The sequence below is a fragment of the Sinocyclocheilus grahami genome, unplaced genomic scaffold, assembly GCF_001515645.1.
Source record: "Sinocyclocheilus grahami isolate Dianchi unplaced genomic scaffold, SAMN03320097.WGS_v1.1 scaffold587.1, whole genome shotgun sequence".
In the NCBI taxonomy this organism is placed as follows: domain Eukaryota; kingdom Metazoa; phylum Chordata; class Actinopteri; order Cypriniformes; family Cyprinidae; genus Sinocyclocheilus; species Sinocyclocheilus grahami.
Window position 1 is genome coordinate 1173148 of NW_015505766.1, and position 16947 is coordinate 1190094.

The 16947-nt window shown below is 36.2% G+C and overlaps 2 protein-coding genes across 5 annotated transcripts in view; both read right to left on the minus strand.

Moving 5' to 3' along the window:
* LOC107557001 (fibrillin-3) overlaps positions 1-1275 on the minus strand; it is a 16384-nt gene extending 15109 nt beyond the window's left edge. Inside the window, exons 1-2 of the mRNA XM_016240281.1 lie at positions 1249-1275; positions 24-84 (exon numbers count right to left, since the gene is read on the minus strand). Of these exons, the coding sequence (XP_016095767.1) occupies positions 24-84; positions 1249-1275 (88 nt within the window). The remainder of the gene's footprint in view (positions 1-23; positions 85-1248) is intronic.
* Positions 1276-1351: 76 nt separating this feature from the next.
* LOC107557023 (elongation factor 1-delta-like) overlaps positions 1352-16947 on the minus strand; it is a 19238-nt gene continuing 3642 nt past the window's right edge. For 2 of the 4 annotated variants that reach the window (XM_016240323.1, XM_016240324.1), the window contains 8 exons: positions 10828-10942; positions 10436-10507; positions 9036-9107; positions 7486-7570; positions 5873-6177; positions 3355-3549; positions 3193-3275; positions 1362-1380 (listed from right to left, as the gene is read on the minus strand). In XM_016240323.1, the coding sequence (XP_016095809.1) occupies positions 3237-3275; positions 3355-3549; positions 5873-6177; positions 7486-7570; positions 9036-9107; positions 10436-10507; positions 10828-10942 (883 nt within the window). In that variant the 3' untranslated portion in view covers positions 1362-1380; positions 3193-3236. Of the gene's footprint in view, positions 1381-3192; positions 3276-3354; positions 3550-5872; positions 6178-7485; positions 7571-9035; positions 9108-10435; positions 10508-10827; positions 10943-12399; positions 13239-16947 lie in introns of those variants that run through there. The other 2 variants (XM_016240321.1, XM_016240322.1) reach the window with 2 other exon arrangements.

Sequence of the window (16947 nt, forward strand, 5' to 3'; positions counted from 1 at the left end):
GAGTGTGTGTGTGTGAGTTTGACCTGGTAATGAAGGTTTGTGTGTCGTATCGCTCAAGTTGCCGGTGGTGAATGTAACTTCAATCTAAATGAAAACACACATTAGAGTTAATTAAAGTAAAACTAAAGCATAACAATTTTATGTAACTTGAAATAAAATAAATGTTAACTAAACTAAAATATATATATTTTTAAATTATTTTAATTCAGCTATTTGCCAAGGCCACATTGTCATTTTCATTTAGTTTATCTTGATATACTAAAATAACTAAAACAAAAAAAGGAATGAAAACTATATAGACATATACAGTGGGGCAAAAAAGTATACGTTAACACTGCTATTTTAAGGCACCAAAAACACAACGAAAATGTCTTAATGACTGAGTTAAAATATTTGTTCTTTTTACTGATTCGTTCATTTGAATCAAATACACGCGAGAATCCTGAGTCAATTAGAAATTGATTCCACATCCTGCAGTTTAACTCTTTCCTGTCCATTCAGGGACAAACTATCAGTACAATGGACATTTATAAGGTGCAACAAGAACAAAGTATTGTAATGTGCTGATGTAAAAGCACCTTACAAGAGAAAGAAAGAAAATACTTTTTAAAATGTTAAATCAATCTCTAAATAAACAACTCAGCAAACACGATAACGGAGAGCGTCAATTTATAAATGACTGTAAATATTTATAAATTGTTTTCTATGTCGGTGTTTTATATTGTTTAAATGTTCTTTCTACATTTAAACATTGTTTAAATCTAATATATGTAAAAACAATGAAAGGAATATCATCAATCTATATTAATAGCAAGCTATTTGAATATATACTCACTGTATGCCATCTGAATATCTGTCCACCAAATATATATCTGAATATCTATCAAATATTTATCAGAAAATATATCAATCCATTATCTGAACATGTATCCATCTGTATATCTATCCTTCTGTCTGAATATCTATCATCAAATATCATATCTATTTGAATATATCAATCTATCTGAAAATGTATCTATCTACCTATCTATCTTAATGCCAATCTTTATGATAGATAGAGCTTCTCTCAGAAGGAAACTGATTCATTTCCTAGCAGCTATAAGAAATGCATTATGCTGTATTGAAATGTGCCAAGGAGCACGTAAAGATCTAAATTACACATCAAACAGCGGTTTACCTCCGGGGTGGCTCGCCAAAAACACCAGCAATGGATCTCAGGATCACAAACACATAAAAGCGCTCTCAAACAGCGCCAGTGTTGACTGTAATTCTCATTTGTATCATAAACATGTTTAACGAGATGCATGAATATCAAAAAGAGAGACCAAGACAAACAAACACATTTGAGCGGTTTTATTCACTGATATTCATCCAGCAGCAGTAGCATGAGACTGTTTTCGTGTGTGTGTGTGTGTGTGTGTGTGTGTGTGTGTGTGAGAGAGAGAGTGTGTGTGTGTGTGTGTGTGAGAGAGAGAGTGTGTGTGTGTGTGTGTGTGAGAGAGAGAGTGTGTGTGTGTGTGTGTGTGAGAGAGAGAGTGTGTGTGTGTGTGTGTGTGAGAGAGAGAGTGTGTGTGTGTGTGTGTGTGAGAGAGAGAGTGTGTGTGTGTGTGTGTGTGAGAGAGAGAGTGTGTGTGTGTGTGTGTGTGAGAGAGAGAGTGTGTGTGTGTGTGTGTGTGAGAGAGAGAGTGTGTGTGTGTGTGTGTGTGAGAGAGAGAGTGTGTGTGTGTGTGTGTGTGAGAGAGAGAGTGTGTGTGTGTGTGTGTGTGAGAGAGAGAGTGTGTGTGTGTGTGTGTGTGAGAGAGAGAGTGTGTGTGTGTGTGTGTGTGAGAGAGAGAGTGTGTGTGTGTGTGTGTGTGAGAGAGAGAGTGTGTGTGTGTGTGTGTGTGAGAGAGAGAGTGTGTGTGTGTGTGTGTGTGAGAGAGAGAGTGTGTGTGTGTGTGTGTGTGAGAGAGAGAGTGTGTGTGTGTGTGTGTGTGAGAGAGAGAGTGTGTGTGTGTGTGTGTGTGAGAGAGAGAGTGTGTGTGTGTGTGTGTGTGAGAGAGAGAGTGTGTGTGTGTGTGTGTGTGAGAGAGAGAGTGTGTGTGTGTGTGTGTGTGAGAGAGAGAGTGTGTGTGTGTGTGTGTGTGAGAGAGAGAGTGTGTGTGTGTGTGTGTGTGAGAGAGAGAGTGTGTGTGTGTGTGTGTGTGAGAGAGAGAGTGTGTGTGTGTGTGTGTGTGAGAGAGAGAGTGTGTGTGTGTGTGTGTGTGAGAGAGAGAGTGTGTGTGTGTGTGTGTGTGAGAGAGAGAGTGTGTGTGTGTGTGTGTGTGAGAGAGAGAGTGTGTGTGTGTGTGTGTGTGAGAGAGAGAGTGTGTGTGTGTGTGTGTGTGAGAGAGAGAGTGTGTGTGTGTGTGTGTGTGAGAGAGAGAGTGTGTGTGTGTGTGTGTGTGAGAGAGAGAGTGTGTGTGTGTGTGTGTGTGAGAGAGAGAGTGTGTGTGTGTGTGTGTGTGAGAGAGAGAGTGTGTGTGTGTGTGTGTGTGAGAGAGAGAGTGTGTGTGTGTGTGTGTGTGAGAGAGAGAGTGTGTGTGTGTGTGTGTGTGAGAGAGAGAGTGTGTGTGTGTGTGTGTGTGAGAGAGAGAGTGTGTGTGTGTGTGTGTGTGAGAGAGAGAGTGTGTGTGTGTGTGTGTGTGAGAGAGAGAGTGTGTGTGTGTGTGTGTGTGAGAGAGAGAGTGTGTGTGTGTGTGTGTGTGAGAGAGAGAGTGTGTGTGTGTGTGTGTGTGAGAGAGAGAGTGTGTGTGTGTGTGTGTGTGAGAGAGAGAGTGTGTGTGTGTGTGTGTGTGAGAGAGAGAGTGTGTGTGTGTGTGTGTGTGAGAGAGAGAGTGTGTGTGTGTGTGTGTGTGAGAGAGAGAGTGTGTGTGTGTGTGTGTGTGAGAGAGAGAGTGTGTGTGTGTGTGTGTGTGAGAGAGAGAGTGTGTGTGTGTGTGTGTGTGAGAGAGAGAGTGTGTGTGTGTGTGTGTGTGAGAGAGAGAGTGTGTGTGTGTGTGTGTGTGAGAGAGAGAGTGTGTGTGTGTGTGTGTGTGAGAGAGAGAGTGTGTGTGTGTGTGTGTGTGAGAGAGAGAGTGTGTGTGTGTGTGTGTGTGAGAGAGAGAGTGTGTGTGTGTGTGTGTGTGAGAGAGAGAGTGTGTGTGTGTGTGTGTGTGAGAGAGAGAGTGTGTGTGTGTGTGTGTGTGAGAGAGAGAGTGTGTGTGTGTGTGTGTGTGTTAGATCTTGTTGAACGCCGCAACATCCACACTCTGAACCTGCAACACAAAACAAACACGTCAAGCTTCACGTGACATTTGAAGACTGAAGCGCACAGTTTTTGGGAACGTTACTCACGTAGTCCTCAAACTTGGTGATCTCCTCCTCCAGGAAGTCTGTTCCCACCTTGTCGTCCTCCACCACGCAGTTGATCTGCAGTTTCTTGATGCCGTAACCCACAGGAACCAGTTTGGAGGCTCCCCACAGCAGCCCATCCACCTGCACCGACCGCACGCACTCCTCCAGCTTTGCCATGTCCGTCTCGTCGTCCCACTGCGAACGCCAGGAAAAAACGGTTTAAAAACCTTGAGAAGCCTGGCCAGAAAGATTGAAGCCATTTAAAGGGGTCATATTCTTCACAAGTTTTACGTTCTCTTTGGAGTGTTAAAAGCTGTCCTCGTTCTAACACGCCCCCACCGGTTTAAAAACCTTGAGAAGCCTGGCCAGAAAGATTGAAGCCATTTAAAGGGGTCATATTCTTCACAAGTTTTCCGTTCTCTTTGGAGTGTTAAAAGCTGTCCTCGTTCTAACACGCCCCCACATGTCTACGTCACCGCCGCCATGTTGTGAAGAATCTGACGTTTCCCTCAGGTGTAGATCTGCTGAATATGCAAATGGTTCCATAAATTTCATTCCTTATATTTCTTTTCTGTACTGAGTTAAGCTTTAACCCTTTCCTATACCAACTGTATGCGTGTGTGTGTGTGTGTGTATGTGTATGTTAGACCAGCTTAATGTGTTTATGTAGTATGTTAGACTAGTTTAAGTGTTTATGTAGTTAATAAAACCTTACTTGTATCACACTTGACGTGGTTCATTGTTTGCTCATAACTGGAGTCACTTAATCATGCAGATTTATGCTACAAGCTTTTGTAGAATTGTACAGTAAGAAAGTTATTTCCCTTAACCAGGAAATTAACGTTCTTAGAATTGACAAGACAGTTGACCCTGAGTGGTCAGCTAAATATCTACAGCGGATCTAAAATATTCATAATTAATTATAACTAGTTATGGTTAATTATTCATATTTCCCCATGAGCTGATTCGCTACAATAATGTTCTTTTTAGCAACATCATATGACCCCTTTAAAAGATTTTAAGGTAATTCAGTCTATCAGACAAATGGATAAACTGTCATGCGGTTGCTAGGGTATTACGAATGGATGCTTAGTGGTTGCTAGGGTGTTCTCTGTGATTGCAAAGGTGCTGTTAGGAAGTTCTGAGTGGTTGCTAGGTGGCTGATAGGACATTGTAAGGTGGTTATTGGGTGTTCTGTATTGCTGTTGATTTATAGTGAGTTCTGAACATTTGCTAAGGCTTTGCTACACGATTACTAGGGTGTCCTGAGTGGTTGCTAGGGGGTTATGGCTGGTTGCTAGGCATCTGTTAAGGTGTTCTGGGTGGTTGTTAGGGTGTTGCTAGGGGTTTTGGGTGGTTGCTAGACAGTTGCTGGTGTATTCTGGATGTTGCTAGGGAATGTTCTGGGTCATTGCTAGAACACTGCATGATGGTTACTGGGTATTCTGTGTTGCTGTTAGAAAGTTGTTATGTGGTTGGTAGGGTGTTGTGAATGTTTGTTAAGGTTTTGCAATGCAATTGCTAGTGTGTTCTGGGTGGTTGCTAGGAGGTTGCTAAAGTGTTTTATGTTGTTGCTATGTGTTACTGGGGTGTTCTGGGTGGTTTGGTTGGGCATTGCTGGGGGTTCTGAAGGTTGCTAGGTGGTTGCTATGGTGCTCTAGATGGATGCTAGGTAGTTTCTTGATGTACTGGGCGGTTTAAATGAAAATTTGAAATATTGTCAACTAACCAAAATAAGTTACATTTGTACAAAATTACTAAGAACTAAAACTGAAAAAGATCAAACTAAATGAAAAAATAAAAGATTAAGCTAAAATTAAAAATTACAACTCAAAATAAAAAAATAAACACCAATTCAAAATATTAATAAATAACACAATACTAAATTAATAGTGCTAAAATAACACTGGTTGCTGTTGTGTTCTAAGTGTTTGTTAGGGTGTTGCTATGCAGTTGCTAGGGTGTTCCAGGTAGCTATTAGTTTGTTTCTATGTGGTTGCTAGGATAGTCCAGGTAGCTATTTGCTATTTGGTTGCTATGCAGTTGCTAGGGTGTTCCAGATAGCTGTCAGGTTGTTTCTATATGGTTTCTATGTGGCTGCTAGGGTGTTCTAGGTAGCCGTTAGACTGTTGCTATGTGGTTGCTATGCGGTTACTAGGGTGTTCCAGGTAGCTGTCAGGTTGTCTCTATATGGTTTCTATGTGGCTGCTAGGGTGTTCTAGGTAGCCGTTAGACTGTTGCTATGTGATTACTATGCGGTTACTAGGGTGTTCCAGGTAGCTATTAGGTTGTTTCTATGTGGTTGTTAGGGTAGTCCAGGTAGCTATTTGGTTGTTTCTATGTGGTTGCTATGCAGTTACTAGGATGTTCTATGTAGATATTAGGTTGTTTCTATGTGGTTGCTATGCGGTTACTAGGGTGTTCAGGATGGTTGCCTGTTTTTCTGGGCAAAACATTTTAGAACTAGAACATTTAAGAATACTTCCAGGTCATGTGTCAACAAAATAAAAATACTTACCGGTTTGACGTCTAACAGGATGGATGATTTAGCGATGAGGGCAGGTTTTTTGGCCTTTTTGGCAGCGTATTCCTGCAGCCGTTGCTCTTTCAGTCTCTCGGCCTCCTCGTCCACCTCTTCATCGCTGCCGAACAGGTCGATGTCATCCTCACCCTCATCTTCCTCCTCCTGTTTTGCTGGAGCGGGCGGGGCTTTCTGGGGAGAGGCAGGACCGGTGCCGTTAACGGTCGGTGCTGTCGACCTTTTCTCTAGCGCTGACACGCGACTCTCCATCTTACTGAGAGCAGAACGCAGCTCCTCCACCACTGAGAAACACAACGAGAGCAATTAAGCAAGTGCTTGCAGAAGATTAAGCAAAATGTAAATAAATGACAGCTCATATGCAAATATTATGACATTACCACCTACAGATGTCCAAGTAAATATTATGTTTTATTTCATGAGGTTTGCTAGAACTAAATCTAATGCATGGGATTAAGAGAGATAAAGACAGAATAGATGCTTAATGCATGCAAACAAGGTTATTATCGTTAACCAAAACTAAAATTAAAAATAAATAAAATAATTGTTTTAATTAAAAAAATTGAAATATCAGATTTAATCAAATAAACTAAATAAATAAATTATGTAATGTAATTAAGTTGAAGCACTAAAATTAATTTGAAATAATAGACTAAAACTGAAATAAAAACAAATTAAACCTAAACATTAATATTTAAAAATAAAAAAATAAAAATAAATAAACTAAAATTAAAATTTAAAATAAAAGCTAACATTAATAATAACTATAATATTACATAAATAAAAAATTATAGTAGTAAAAAAATTTAATATATAAAAAAATAAATATAGTAAAAATGACTAAAACGTGCATTAAAATTAAATTGGAAACTGAAAATAAACTGCAAACTATAATAAACAATAATAGTAATAAGAAAAATCAATAATATAAAACTATATAAAAGCACATAGTAAAATTACTAAAAATAAAAATAAAATGACATTGAAAAGAGAAAGTAAAAGCTAATTCAAAACATTAATACAAAGTACAATAGTATATAAATAAACAATAATAGTAACACTAAAAAATTAAGCATGTAAAAGCACATAGCAAAACAACTAACAATTAAACTTAAACTTAAAATGAAAGCTGAAAATAAAAGCTAATTCAAAACATGAATAAAACTATAATATTATATAAATAAAAATAATAGTAATAATAAAATAGTATCTAATAGCACAGTAAAATGACCAAATATTAAACTAAAATTAAAATGAAAACAAAAGCTAATTCAAAATACTAACAAAACCTACAATAGTATATAAATATTACACTGCATGCAAACATTTAAGATATAATTTAATTTTTTTTTTAAATGTACATAATTTATTTTTATTTACAAATTGGATTAGTTCTGTCCTGTTGAAATCAGAAGAGTGAATAGTTTTCTAGCCTTTCGAGGCTAGTGAATGCTTCATTTCTAAACATTGTCCATTCATTCTTCCATAAATGGAACCAGAATGTGAATTAGGATTGTTACATTCTTTCCGATTTCCATCCTGATGCAAATGCAAATGCAAAACTATGAGAATCTCTTAACACACACACACACCGTTGTGTAGACTCTGGTTCTCCAGTTGCAGGTTCTTCATGCGAGCCGTGAGCTCCCCGTAATCAGCAGTGCTGCCTCCGCCGCTCTAAACACACACACACACACACACACACACACACACACACAGAGTTCCCATCAGCTCCTGCTCTGATACACAACCGCACAGTGAGAGAATCAGGTCTACTTACAACTACACACAAACACTACTACTAACCAAACACAACTACAGTTTATTACTACACTAACTACTATAACTACACTATTTTAATGTATGACATGACACACGACATAGATTTCGCTATTTTGTCAGAACATGCCAGGTTTAGACATGTTTTGTTTTTATAATTGGAGTTGGTAAGTTTAATTTGTTTCAGTTCAAGCAAAACTGCATCAAAAAAATTCAATAACTCATTTGTGCCCTCAATCAAATGTTCAAAGATGTTTCTGTAAGTCTGTAGGTAAAAATTGTTGTTTATGATTATGTATTGGTATATTGGTGCAGTGATTCCCAAACTTTTGTTTTGTTTTGTTAGCCAAACATTTTGGAAGTTTAAGATAATATTTTAATAATTTATCAACACATTCACATGTTCAAGGTTCTCTGATGTTGTTTATGAGTCACGTTATGTGCAGTTAAATTAAAAGTGTTTTATTTTTATTTGCATTTTAAAATGTATTTTTTTATTTTAATATTACATATTTATGATTGAATTATTAGGTAAACAAATCCAATTTTTGTTATAAAATTTCTTAATTTATATTTTAAAATTTTGGTGTTTTATTTTGATTGTTTTTATTTAAAAATTATGTATTTAGATTTTTATGATTAAATTAATTATTAGTTTTTCATAAACTCTATATTGGTGTGTATACCCTAAAACGTAAAAAAATTAAATAAATGCATGCATACAAAAATAAATATTCTTTCTTTGTTTTTCATGATTATTTTAACTTGACTTTATATTTTTAAATCTTCTTTGGTTAAAATGACTTATCACTGAAAAAAAAACACCTCTTATAAGTAATTTCAGAGCAAATAAATAAATATATAGTCTGTAATATCATTCAAACCAGGGTTATTATAGTTAAAATAAAACCATTAAAAAATTGTTATTCATTATCCGTTAAATAAACATTAACTGAAATAAAATAAAATATTTAAAAAAATTTCAGCAAACATTTCTCGTTTTAATGATGTACTGAAATAAAAATTAATTTAAAAACTAATAAAAATTAAAAAGAAAAATAAATGACTGAAACTAACTAAAATTCTAAAAGAGAAAAAAAACTATTACAGTATCCCAATGACACTAAAATAAATAACACTGATACAAACCTCACAAAGATGCAAACGTAGAAGCGTTTGCTTTCGTTTATGGTCTCGTTCACAGCAGAAACATTAACAAAAATCCACACAGAAATGCATGCATCACAGATTTCTTCTGAAACTTTCTACAACACCACGCATGCATGCATGCACACGTGTCGCGCGCTGGCCGACTCGGGCTGAGCTGCTTTGGTGTGTGTCACACACACACACACACACTTACAGGAGACGAGCGGTGGGAGGGGTTTGATAGTTTAGGGGCGGAGCCTCTACTTGGCTGCAAGGTTGTCTTCAGCTACAGGAGAGATCATTTATGAGGAAAGTGCAGATGAAGGAATAGAACAGATGATTGAAGAGAGAAGAGCTGGGACTCTGTTCTAAACCTAGTAGACTGCCTACATAGACAGCATATCAGAGACACACTCACAACACAAAGCCTGCTCCAAAAGGCAGGCAGTTGTTGCAGAAGGCTAGACAGCCGCAGTAAGACAGATCACTAGGGTTTAGGAACAGAGTAGAGCTGCACGATTAATCGAAATAAAACCACTCACAAACCAGATGTTGTCAACACATCAAAAAGGTTTATGGGCTTGTTGTGTTTTTCTGCCAAAATAAAAGTTTTTGGAACATTTGGAAAACCTTTGGAAAAAAAGAAAAAAATTAAAGACAGCCAAAATTTGTATTGTAATTGTAGAGTTGTAGTGTACAATAAAATGATGATTATTATTATTAATAATAATAATAATAACGTTTTCTTAAATGCTCCATTTTTATTTTACAGTGAAATTACAGAAGTTATATTTATTATTTTAGTTCTATATTTTTACTTAGTAACAACAATAATAATAATAGTAATATATGATGCAACCATAATAAATTGTGCAACCATACAAACAAGCAACAAACCTAGAGGTTTATCTTATTTATTTATTTTTAATTGCATTTTAAATCACAATTGTGATTTAAACATGGTTTAATGGCAAAGAAAAAAAATTAAGTCAGTCATAATTTTTATTGTAATTTTACAGTTGTACTGTAAAATAAAACTATAGCCATCATTATATTATTTTTCTTAAATAACATTTCTTGTTTTAACATTATTATTACATTTCTAATTAAGACAGCCATAATTTTATTGTAATTTTACAGCTGTACTGTAAAATAAAATTATCATTATATTATTTTTTAAATACTATTTTTTTTATTGTATAGTGAAATCATATTTTTTATTTTAATATTTTTTACACTTATTATTATTATTATTTATATTTCTAATTAAGACCATAAGACCAAAGCCATATTTTTATTGTTATTTTAGATGTACAGTAAAATAAAATTATTACTGTATTATTTTAAATACTAATTTATTTAGTGAAATTATATTATTTTAATATTTTTAATTTTGCTACAACATTATTATTATTATTATAGTTATGCTGATAATTAAAAAAAAATTTTATTAAAATTGTGCAAACCCAACAAACAAGCAACAAACCTGTAGCTTTTTTAAAAAACCCAAATAAATTAAACCGCATTTAGATTTTTCCCGTAAATCGTGCAGCCCTAGAAGAGAGCTAGACTGAACTGTTCAAAGAGTAATGGAAGGTTTTTTGCTCGACTCACCCCAGCCAGAGATTTCTGGATGTTTTCTCGTGCTCGAGCGATGTCCTGAAGGATGCTGTTAGCTCCAGTGTCCTGAGACAAGAGACCGAGACAAACCTCAGTGTGTGTGTGTGCTGGCATAAACAGTGCTTCTGCAGCTTTTAACAGTGAAATATGGCACTAGCAACGGTAAGGTCATGGGTTCAGTTCCCAGGGAATGTGGGAACGTATATGTTGAATGCAAATCTAAGTCTCTTTGGATAAAATCATCTGCCAAATTCATAAAACTGAGTAAATGTACATGTGGAATGGACCTACTGATTGCCTGATATTTTTCAAAAATACCATGTGGAACAGTATTAGCACATATGCTGTACACACTGATGCAATAGTTCGAATAGTACGTCTATTACTTGTTTGGGCTGTGTGGGTCCGTTCATCCGCTCGTAAAATTGCCGTTCCGCTTCATCATAACGTGGCTTATCAAACCAGATCCTCTCCTGCATCAAACACTCCGCTGCAGTCATCCTGTAGAAAACAAACAAGAGCTCGAACAACCTCACTAAACCAAACATCTTAAACTTCACATTTCGGAAATGTGCCGCTGCAGACCTGTGATGTGATTTTATAGCTATATGGCTTTGATGAGAATGAAGGATGTCTGAGACTAAACTACGGCACGCAACAGTGTTGGGGAGTGAATTTTAACGCTAATGGTTATTATTATAGTTAAAACTAAAACCATAAAAAAATTGTTAGTTGAAAAAAAAAATTACTTATTTTATTTTAGTTACTTGCCAAGGCAACATTTCTCATTTTCATTAAGTTAAACTTGGTGTACTAAAATAACAAAACTAAATAATACATATAAATTAAATAAATAAATAATAAAGATTATTAAAAACTATATGGACATATAAAAAAACACACACACATAAAAAAAATTAATTACTAATACTTCCAAATAATAAAAAAAACTAAAACCTTTTCTGCCAAAATAACAGCTCAATTGTTTAACATTTGAAAATGAAAACAATTATCATTATATTTTTTTCTTAAATACTCATTTTTTAAAATTTTACAGTGAAATTATCATCATTATTAATTTTATTCATTCATTTTATTTCAGCTACTTGCTAAAGCAACATTGCTCGTTTTCAAGTTAAACTTGATGTACTAAAAAAACAAAAACTAAACAATAAATAGAAATTAAAACATTTAAAACTACGCAGACATTAAAAATCAATAAAACTAATAAAAATGACAAAAACAATAAAATGACTAAATCTTTAAAATGAAAAATACATCAAAATAAAAGCTCAGTGGTTTAACATTTCAAAATGAAAATAAAATTAATAAATTCAAAATTAATAAACTATAATAGTACGAAAATAACAGTGCTAAGTAACTCCCCAAAACTGGTGCATGAACATAACACTATAAATAACACACGCATATTAATGCTACCATGCAAAAATGACAAACACAACAAAAATGACATCAACCAAACAAATGAAAAAACCCTAAAAGATACAAAACTGAATTCAGACAAATGACTCTTCCAAGTCAACACAATGGACAGCAAGAATGAACAAAGGAGACCAAAGAAAAACGAAAGAGAATGGCATGAGAAAAATATGCGATGACATGAAGATGGTGCACAAAAGAAGTAGGAAAGGTTGTTAACATTTTGCATGTAAATGCAATGGGTGAGACTGATGGTTACCGGAGAGTAAAATGTCATTTAAAGTGATAGTACACCAATTCTGTCATTCACTGACCTTTATGTCATTCCAAACCCGTTTGACTCACTTTCGCCATTTAACACATAAGACGGCGATTCGTAGGATGTTCAAATGAAACAAAAGCCATGCAGGTTTGGAGCAACATGATTGTTAAAATGACGGAACTTTAATTTGGTGGTGAACTAACTAATTAACTACAGTGTGTGAGGGAAGTGTATTTTCTCGAGTATACAGTCATACTTCTTCAGCTTCTGGGTAGAATGGTTTATAGATGTTTTGACGGATCTCTCCGCAGCTCCTTCATAGAAACGAGTCTCCGCCTCCGCATAGCGACCGCGATCTAGCCACACCCTCTCGCTGTCAGCATGCAGGAAATAGCAGCACGCTGCTCCCTGATTGGTGGTGATGTCTTCGGAATCACGCCGATCGCAAACCACAGGGTTTTTTTGCGTGTTAGTCCGCCGTTTGGAGTTGGACTCGTCGCCACTGGTTTCAGGGTTTCTCGGTGGCGAGCTCTGGCGGTACAGGTTCTGATAGAAAGTCGCCTCGGCTTTATCAAAAAGAGGTTTCTGTAGCCACACCCCCATTGGAGGCGGCGGCAAGCAAGGGAGGCCATTGATTGGTCTCGAAGCCGGTGTGGGCGGGGTTGGGGTTTGCGATTGGTAGCCCTCGTCGCAGTTGGCGGGCTGCAGTTGGAGAGATCTGGGTTGGTTGGGAAAGTGGCCCACAAACTTGCTCTCGGCTTGGTCAAAGTTGGGTTTATTCACCCACACAGCTTTAGCGACATGATGACAAGCCTCTTGCTCTCCATGCCGACAGGTTTCTTGCTTGTTTCTTGCGGAAGAACTCGCAGGAGCAGTCGTGCCGTTTTGCTTCTGCAACAGTCGTACGTAGTAAAGACTCTCTGCTCTCTCGTACGCGTCACGGTCAAACCACACCGTCGAACACTCCGATCTCAAACCCTCCAGCGCTGCGCTGGACAAACACCCCTCAGTACCTGCGGTGGTTCGGTCCGGCTGCCGTTCGGAAGAACTGGACTGATTCGAAGAAGAACTCCTGTGGCTTCTGTTGCGCATTTTCTTGTGTCCAGAAATACAGAGGAAGAGGAGGATTGATAAATAAACGAAAAAGAGGAAAAGGAGAGTGACAGGGAACTGGAGAATTAGTCACACAGCAGTAGGTTAACGTTAAACATGAAGTGTGTAAACTATATTTTGTGATGTACAAATCTATTTTTTTGTTTAAGCGCAAATTACGGCAAATTAAACAATTTAACGATTTAAATTGACATGCCAACTTAAAAGTGGTGCAAGATGCTGAAAAAAGTATATTTTGTAATGTATTACTATAGAAGGATTTGTAATAAAAAAAATAGGCTACGTCACAGCTTTATTGGACGTAGACAATTAAAGGTGCAATAGGTGATTGTCTTCAGAAACATTTTTTGTTGTGCTGGTTGAAAGTCTCTTCACATCGTGATAGCAATCATTAAGTTAAGTGGTCTAAATTTATTTTTCTGTATTTATATATTCTGTGGAAGGCGTAGCACCAAGAAATGTTCGTCCAATCAAAACACTCGGTCCGAGCGTTTTAATTGGCTTTCCTACCTGCCTGTCAACGTATGTATTAGCATACCTCTGCGCACTCGGTTCGCGCAGACAGGATACGTCAGCAGCGCGTTTACGCACACGCTGTGCAGACACAGCCAAACTTTCAGACAAACATCAACAACCCGATCTTCCTTCCTGGTATTTTAGTACTTTTAAAGTTTTCTCACCGGTGAATGACACATGATGTAGCCCAGCGGTTCCCAATTCCTGTCCTCATGCCCCCGCACTCTGCATATTTTGCATGTCTCGCTTAGTTAACACACCCGATTCAGATAACCAGATCGTTAGAAGTGAGCTACGTGCATGAACTGTGTTCCGCTCCGGTTCGCGCAGACAGGATACGTCAGCAGCGCGTTTACGCACACGCTGTGCAGACAGAGCCAAACTTTCAGACAAACATCAACGACCCGATCTTCCTTCCTGGTATTTTAGTACTTTTAAAGTTTTCTCACCGGTGAATGATGCATGATGTAGCCCAGCGATTCCTCCAGTCCGTCCTCACGCATCGCGCCTGAGCAGGGGAAATCCGTTGAAGTTTACTTCACTTCGGAACATGGGCTGGAAATGGGAACTGCTGATGTAGCCTACTGTAATGTTGTCAAGTCAAGTCACCTTTATTTATATAGCGCTTTTAACAATACATATTGTGTCAAAGCAACTGAACAGCATTAATTAGGAAAATAGTGTGTCAATAATGCAAAATGAAAATAGTAAAGAAGTGAGCTACGTGCATGAACTGTGTTCCGCTCGATATGATCCCTAGTGTTCATTGCTCCCTACTCCCAAGTTTATTTCACTTCTGAACATGGGCTGGAATTGGGAACCGCTGATGTAGCCTATTGTAATGTCGTCTTTGGTGTTCTGGTCTGTGAGTGTATATGCATTCAGGGGGCGTGGCTTTGGACGGCGATTGCAGGGAGGGTGGGACGTTCGCTTTCAGTGCTATCAGGCTAAAGTTAGCATTTTCCAAGATCTCCTACTGCACCTTTAATTTAGAGTCTTTTCAGAGAGCTTTTTAGCATGCTAAATTCATAGTCCAATGAATACTGTTAACACTTAACAAAAAATGAAACAGCTAAATAAAATGGGTATTTGTATGGAAGCTTTTTTCCATACATTGCATACATTAAGGTAATTGCAACTTTTTATCTCTTAATTCAGACTTTTTTCACAGAATTACAAATGAATAAACTCACAACTTCTCAGAATTACAATTTATATCTCCCAATTCAGGCTTTTTCTCACAATTGCGAGTTTATATTTCACAATTGCAAGTTATATACTCGCAATTACGAGTATATATCGCACAATTCAGATTTTTTTTATAATTATGAGTTTACATGCCGCAATTAATAACTTACAACTGCGAGATGTAAAAACGCAATTCAGAGAAAAAATTTTACGAATTGCAATATTATAACTTGCAATTTTGAGATAAACTCGCAATTCTAAGAAAAAAGTCTGAATTGTGCGATATAATCTCACAATTACTTTTTAATATTTTTATTCTGTGGTTTAAATAAGTTTCCATATGAGAAACATGTTCGGAGACAGTCATTATTTTTAATATATTACACAAGATAGATAAAAACAGAAAACTTTATATCCGTTCAATTGCCAATGACGACAGCAATTTGGGGGGCTGCAATCACAAACCTTTACATTTAAATGTAAATTTATTTGTAAACAATGTCGTTTTTGTCTCCACGTAAACTATGAAATCGCAAATTTGTGAAAATGGTGATGTCATGCCCATACGTATAATGCGCTCAGTCTATAGAAATACAAATATTTTTGTATTCTTAATTTTAATTTTGTTAAATTTGTATGTATATTTGGATTTTTGGATTTCCAGGGAACACACATACTGGTAAAAAATATATAGCCTGAATGCACTGTAAGTCGCTTTGGATAAAAGCGTCTGCTAATGCATAAATGAATTATTATAAATTAAATGATTAAATTAAATATACACAGACGTGCAGTGTTTCTTTACAAAGTGACATTGCCAACTACTGGCCTGGAATGCATAATACACCATTTTTTGTTGTATACGAGGATCCATGTGAACAGGGATAATTTTGACAGTGTTGTCATCTGTACGCAAAACTTCTCAAAAACACAAAGGAAAAACGTTCCTGTTTTTAGTACATCGCAGTCATGTAAACATGCCCTCAGTTAAAGCTGCAGTCCATAACTTTTTTTGGTTAAAAATTATCCAAAGCTATCAGGCTAAAGTTAGCATTTTCCAAGATCTCCTACTGCACCTTTAATTTAGAGTCTTTTCAGAGAGCTTTTTAGCATGCTAAATTCATAGTCCAATGAATACTGTTAACACTTAACAAAAAATGAAACAGCTAAATAAAATGGGTATTTGTATGGAAGCTTTTTTCCATACATTGCATACATTAAGGTAATTGCAACTTTTTATCTCTTAATTCAGACTTTTTTCACAGAATTACAAATGAATAAACTCACAACTTCTCAGAATTACAATTTATATCTCCCAATTCAGGCTTTTTCTCACAATTGCGAGTTTATATTTCACAATTGCAAGTTATATACTCGCAATTACGAGTATATATCGCACAATTCAGATTTTTTTTATAATTATGAGTTTACATGCCGCAATTAATAACTTACAACTGCGAGATGTAAAAACGCAATTCAGAGAAAAAATTTTACGAATTGCAATATTATAACTTGCAATTTTGAGATAAACTCGCAATTCTAAGAAAAAAGTCTGAATTGTGCGATATAATCTCACAATTACTTTTTAATATTTTTATTCTGTGGTTTAAATAAGTTTCCATATGAGAAACATGTTCGGAGACAGTCATTATTTTTAATATATTACACAAGATAGATAAAAACAGAAAACTTTATATCCGTTCAATTGCCAATGACGACAGCAATTTGGGGGGCTGCAATCACAAACCTTTACATTTAAATGTAAATTTATTTGTAAACAATGTCGTTTTTGTCTCCACGTAAACTATGAAATCGCAAATTTGTGAAAATGGTGATGTCATGCCCATACGTATAATGCGCTCAGTCTATAGAAATACAAATATTTTTGTATTCTTAATTTTAATTTTGTTAAATTTGTATGTATATTTGGATTTTTGGATTTCCAGGGAACACACATACTGGTAAAAAATATATAGCCTGAATGCAC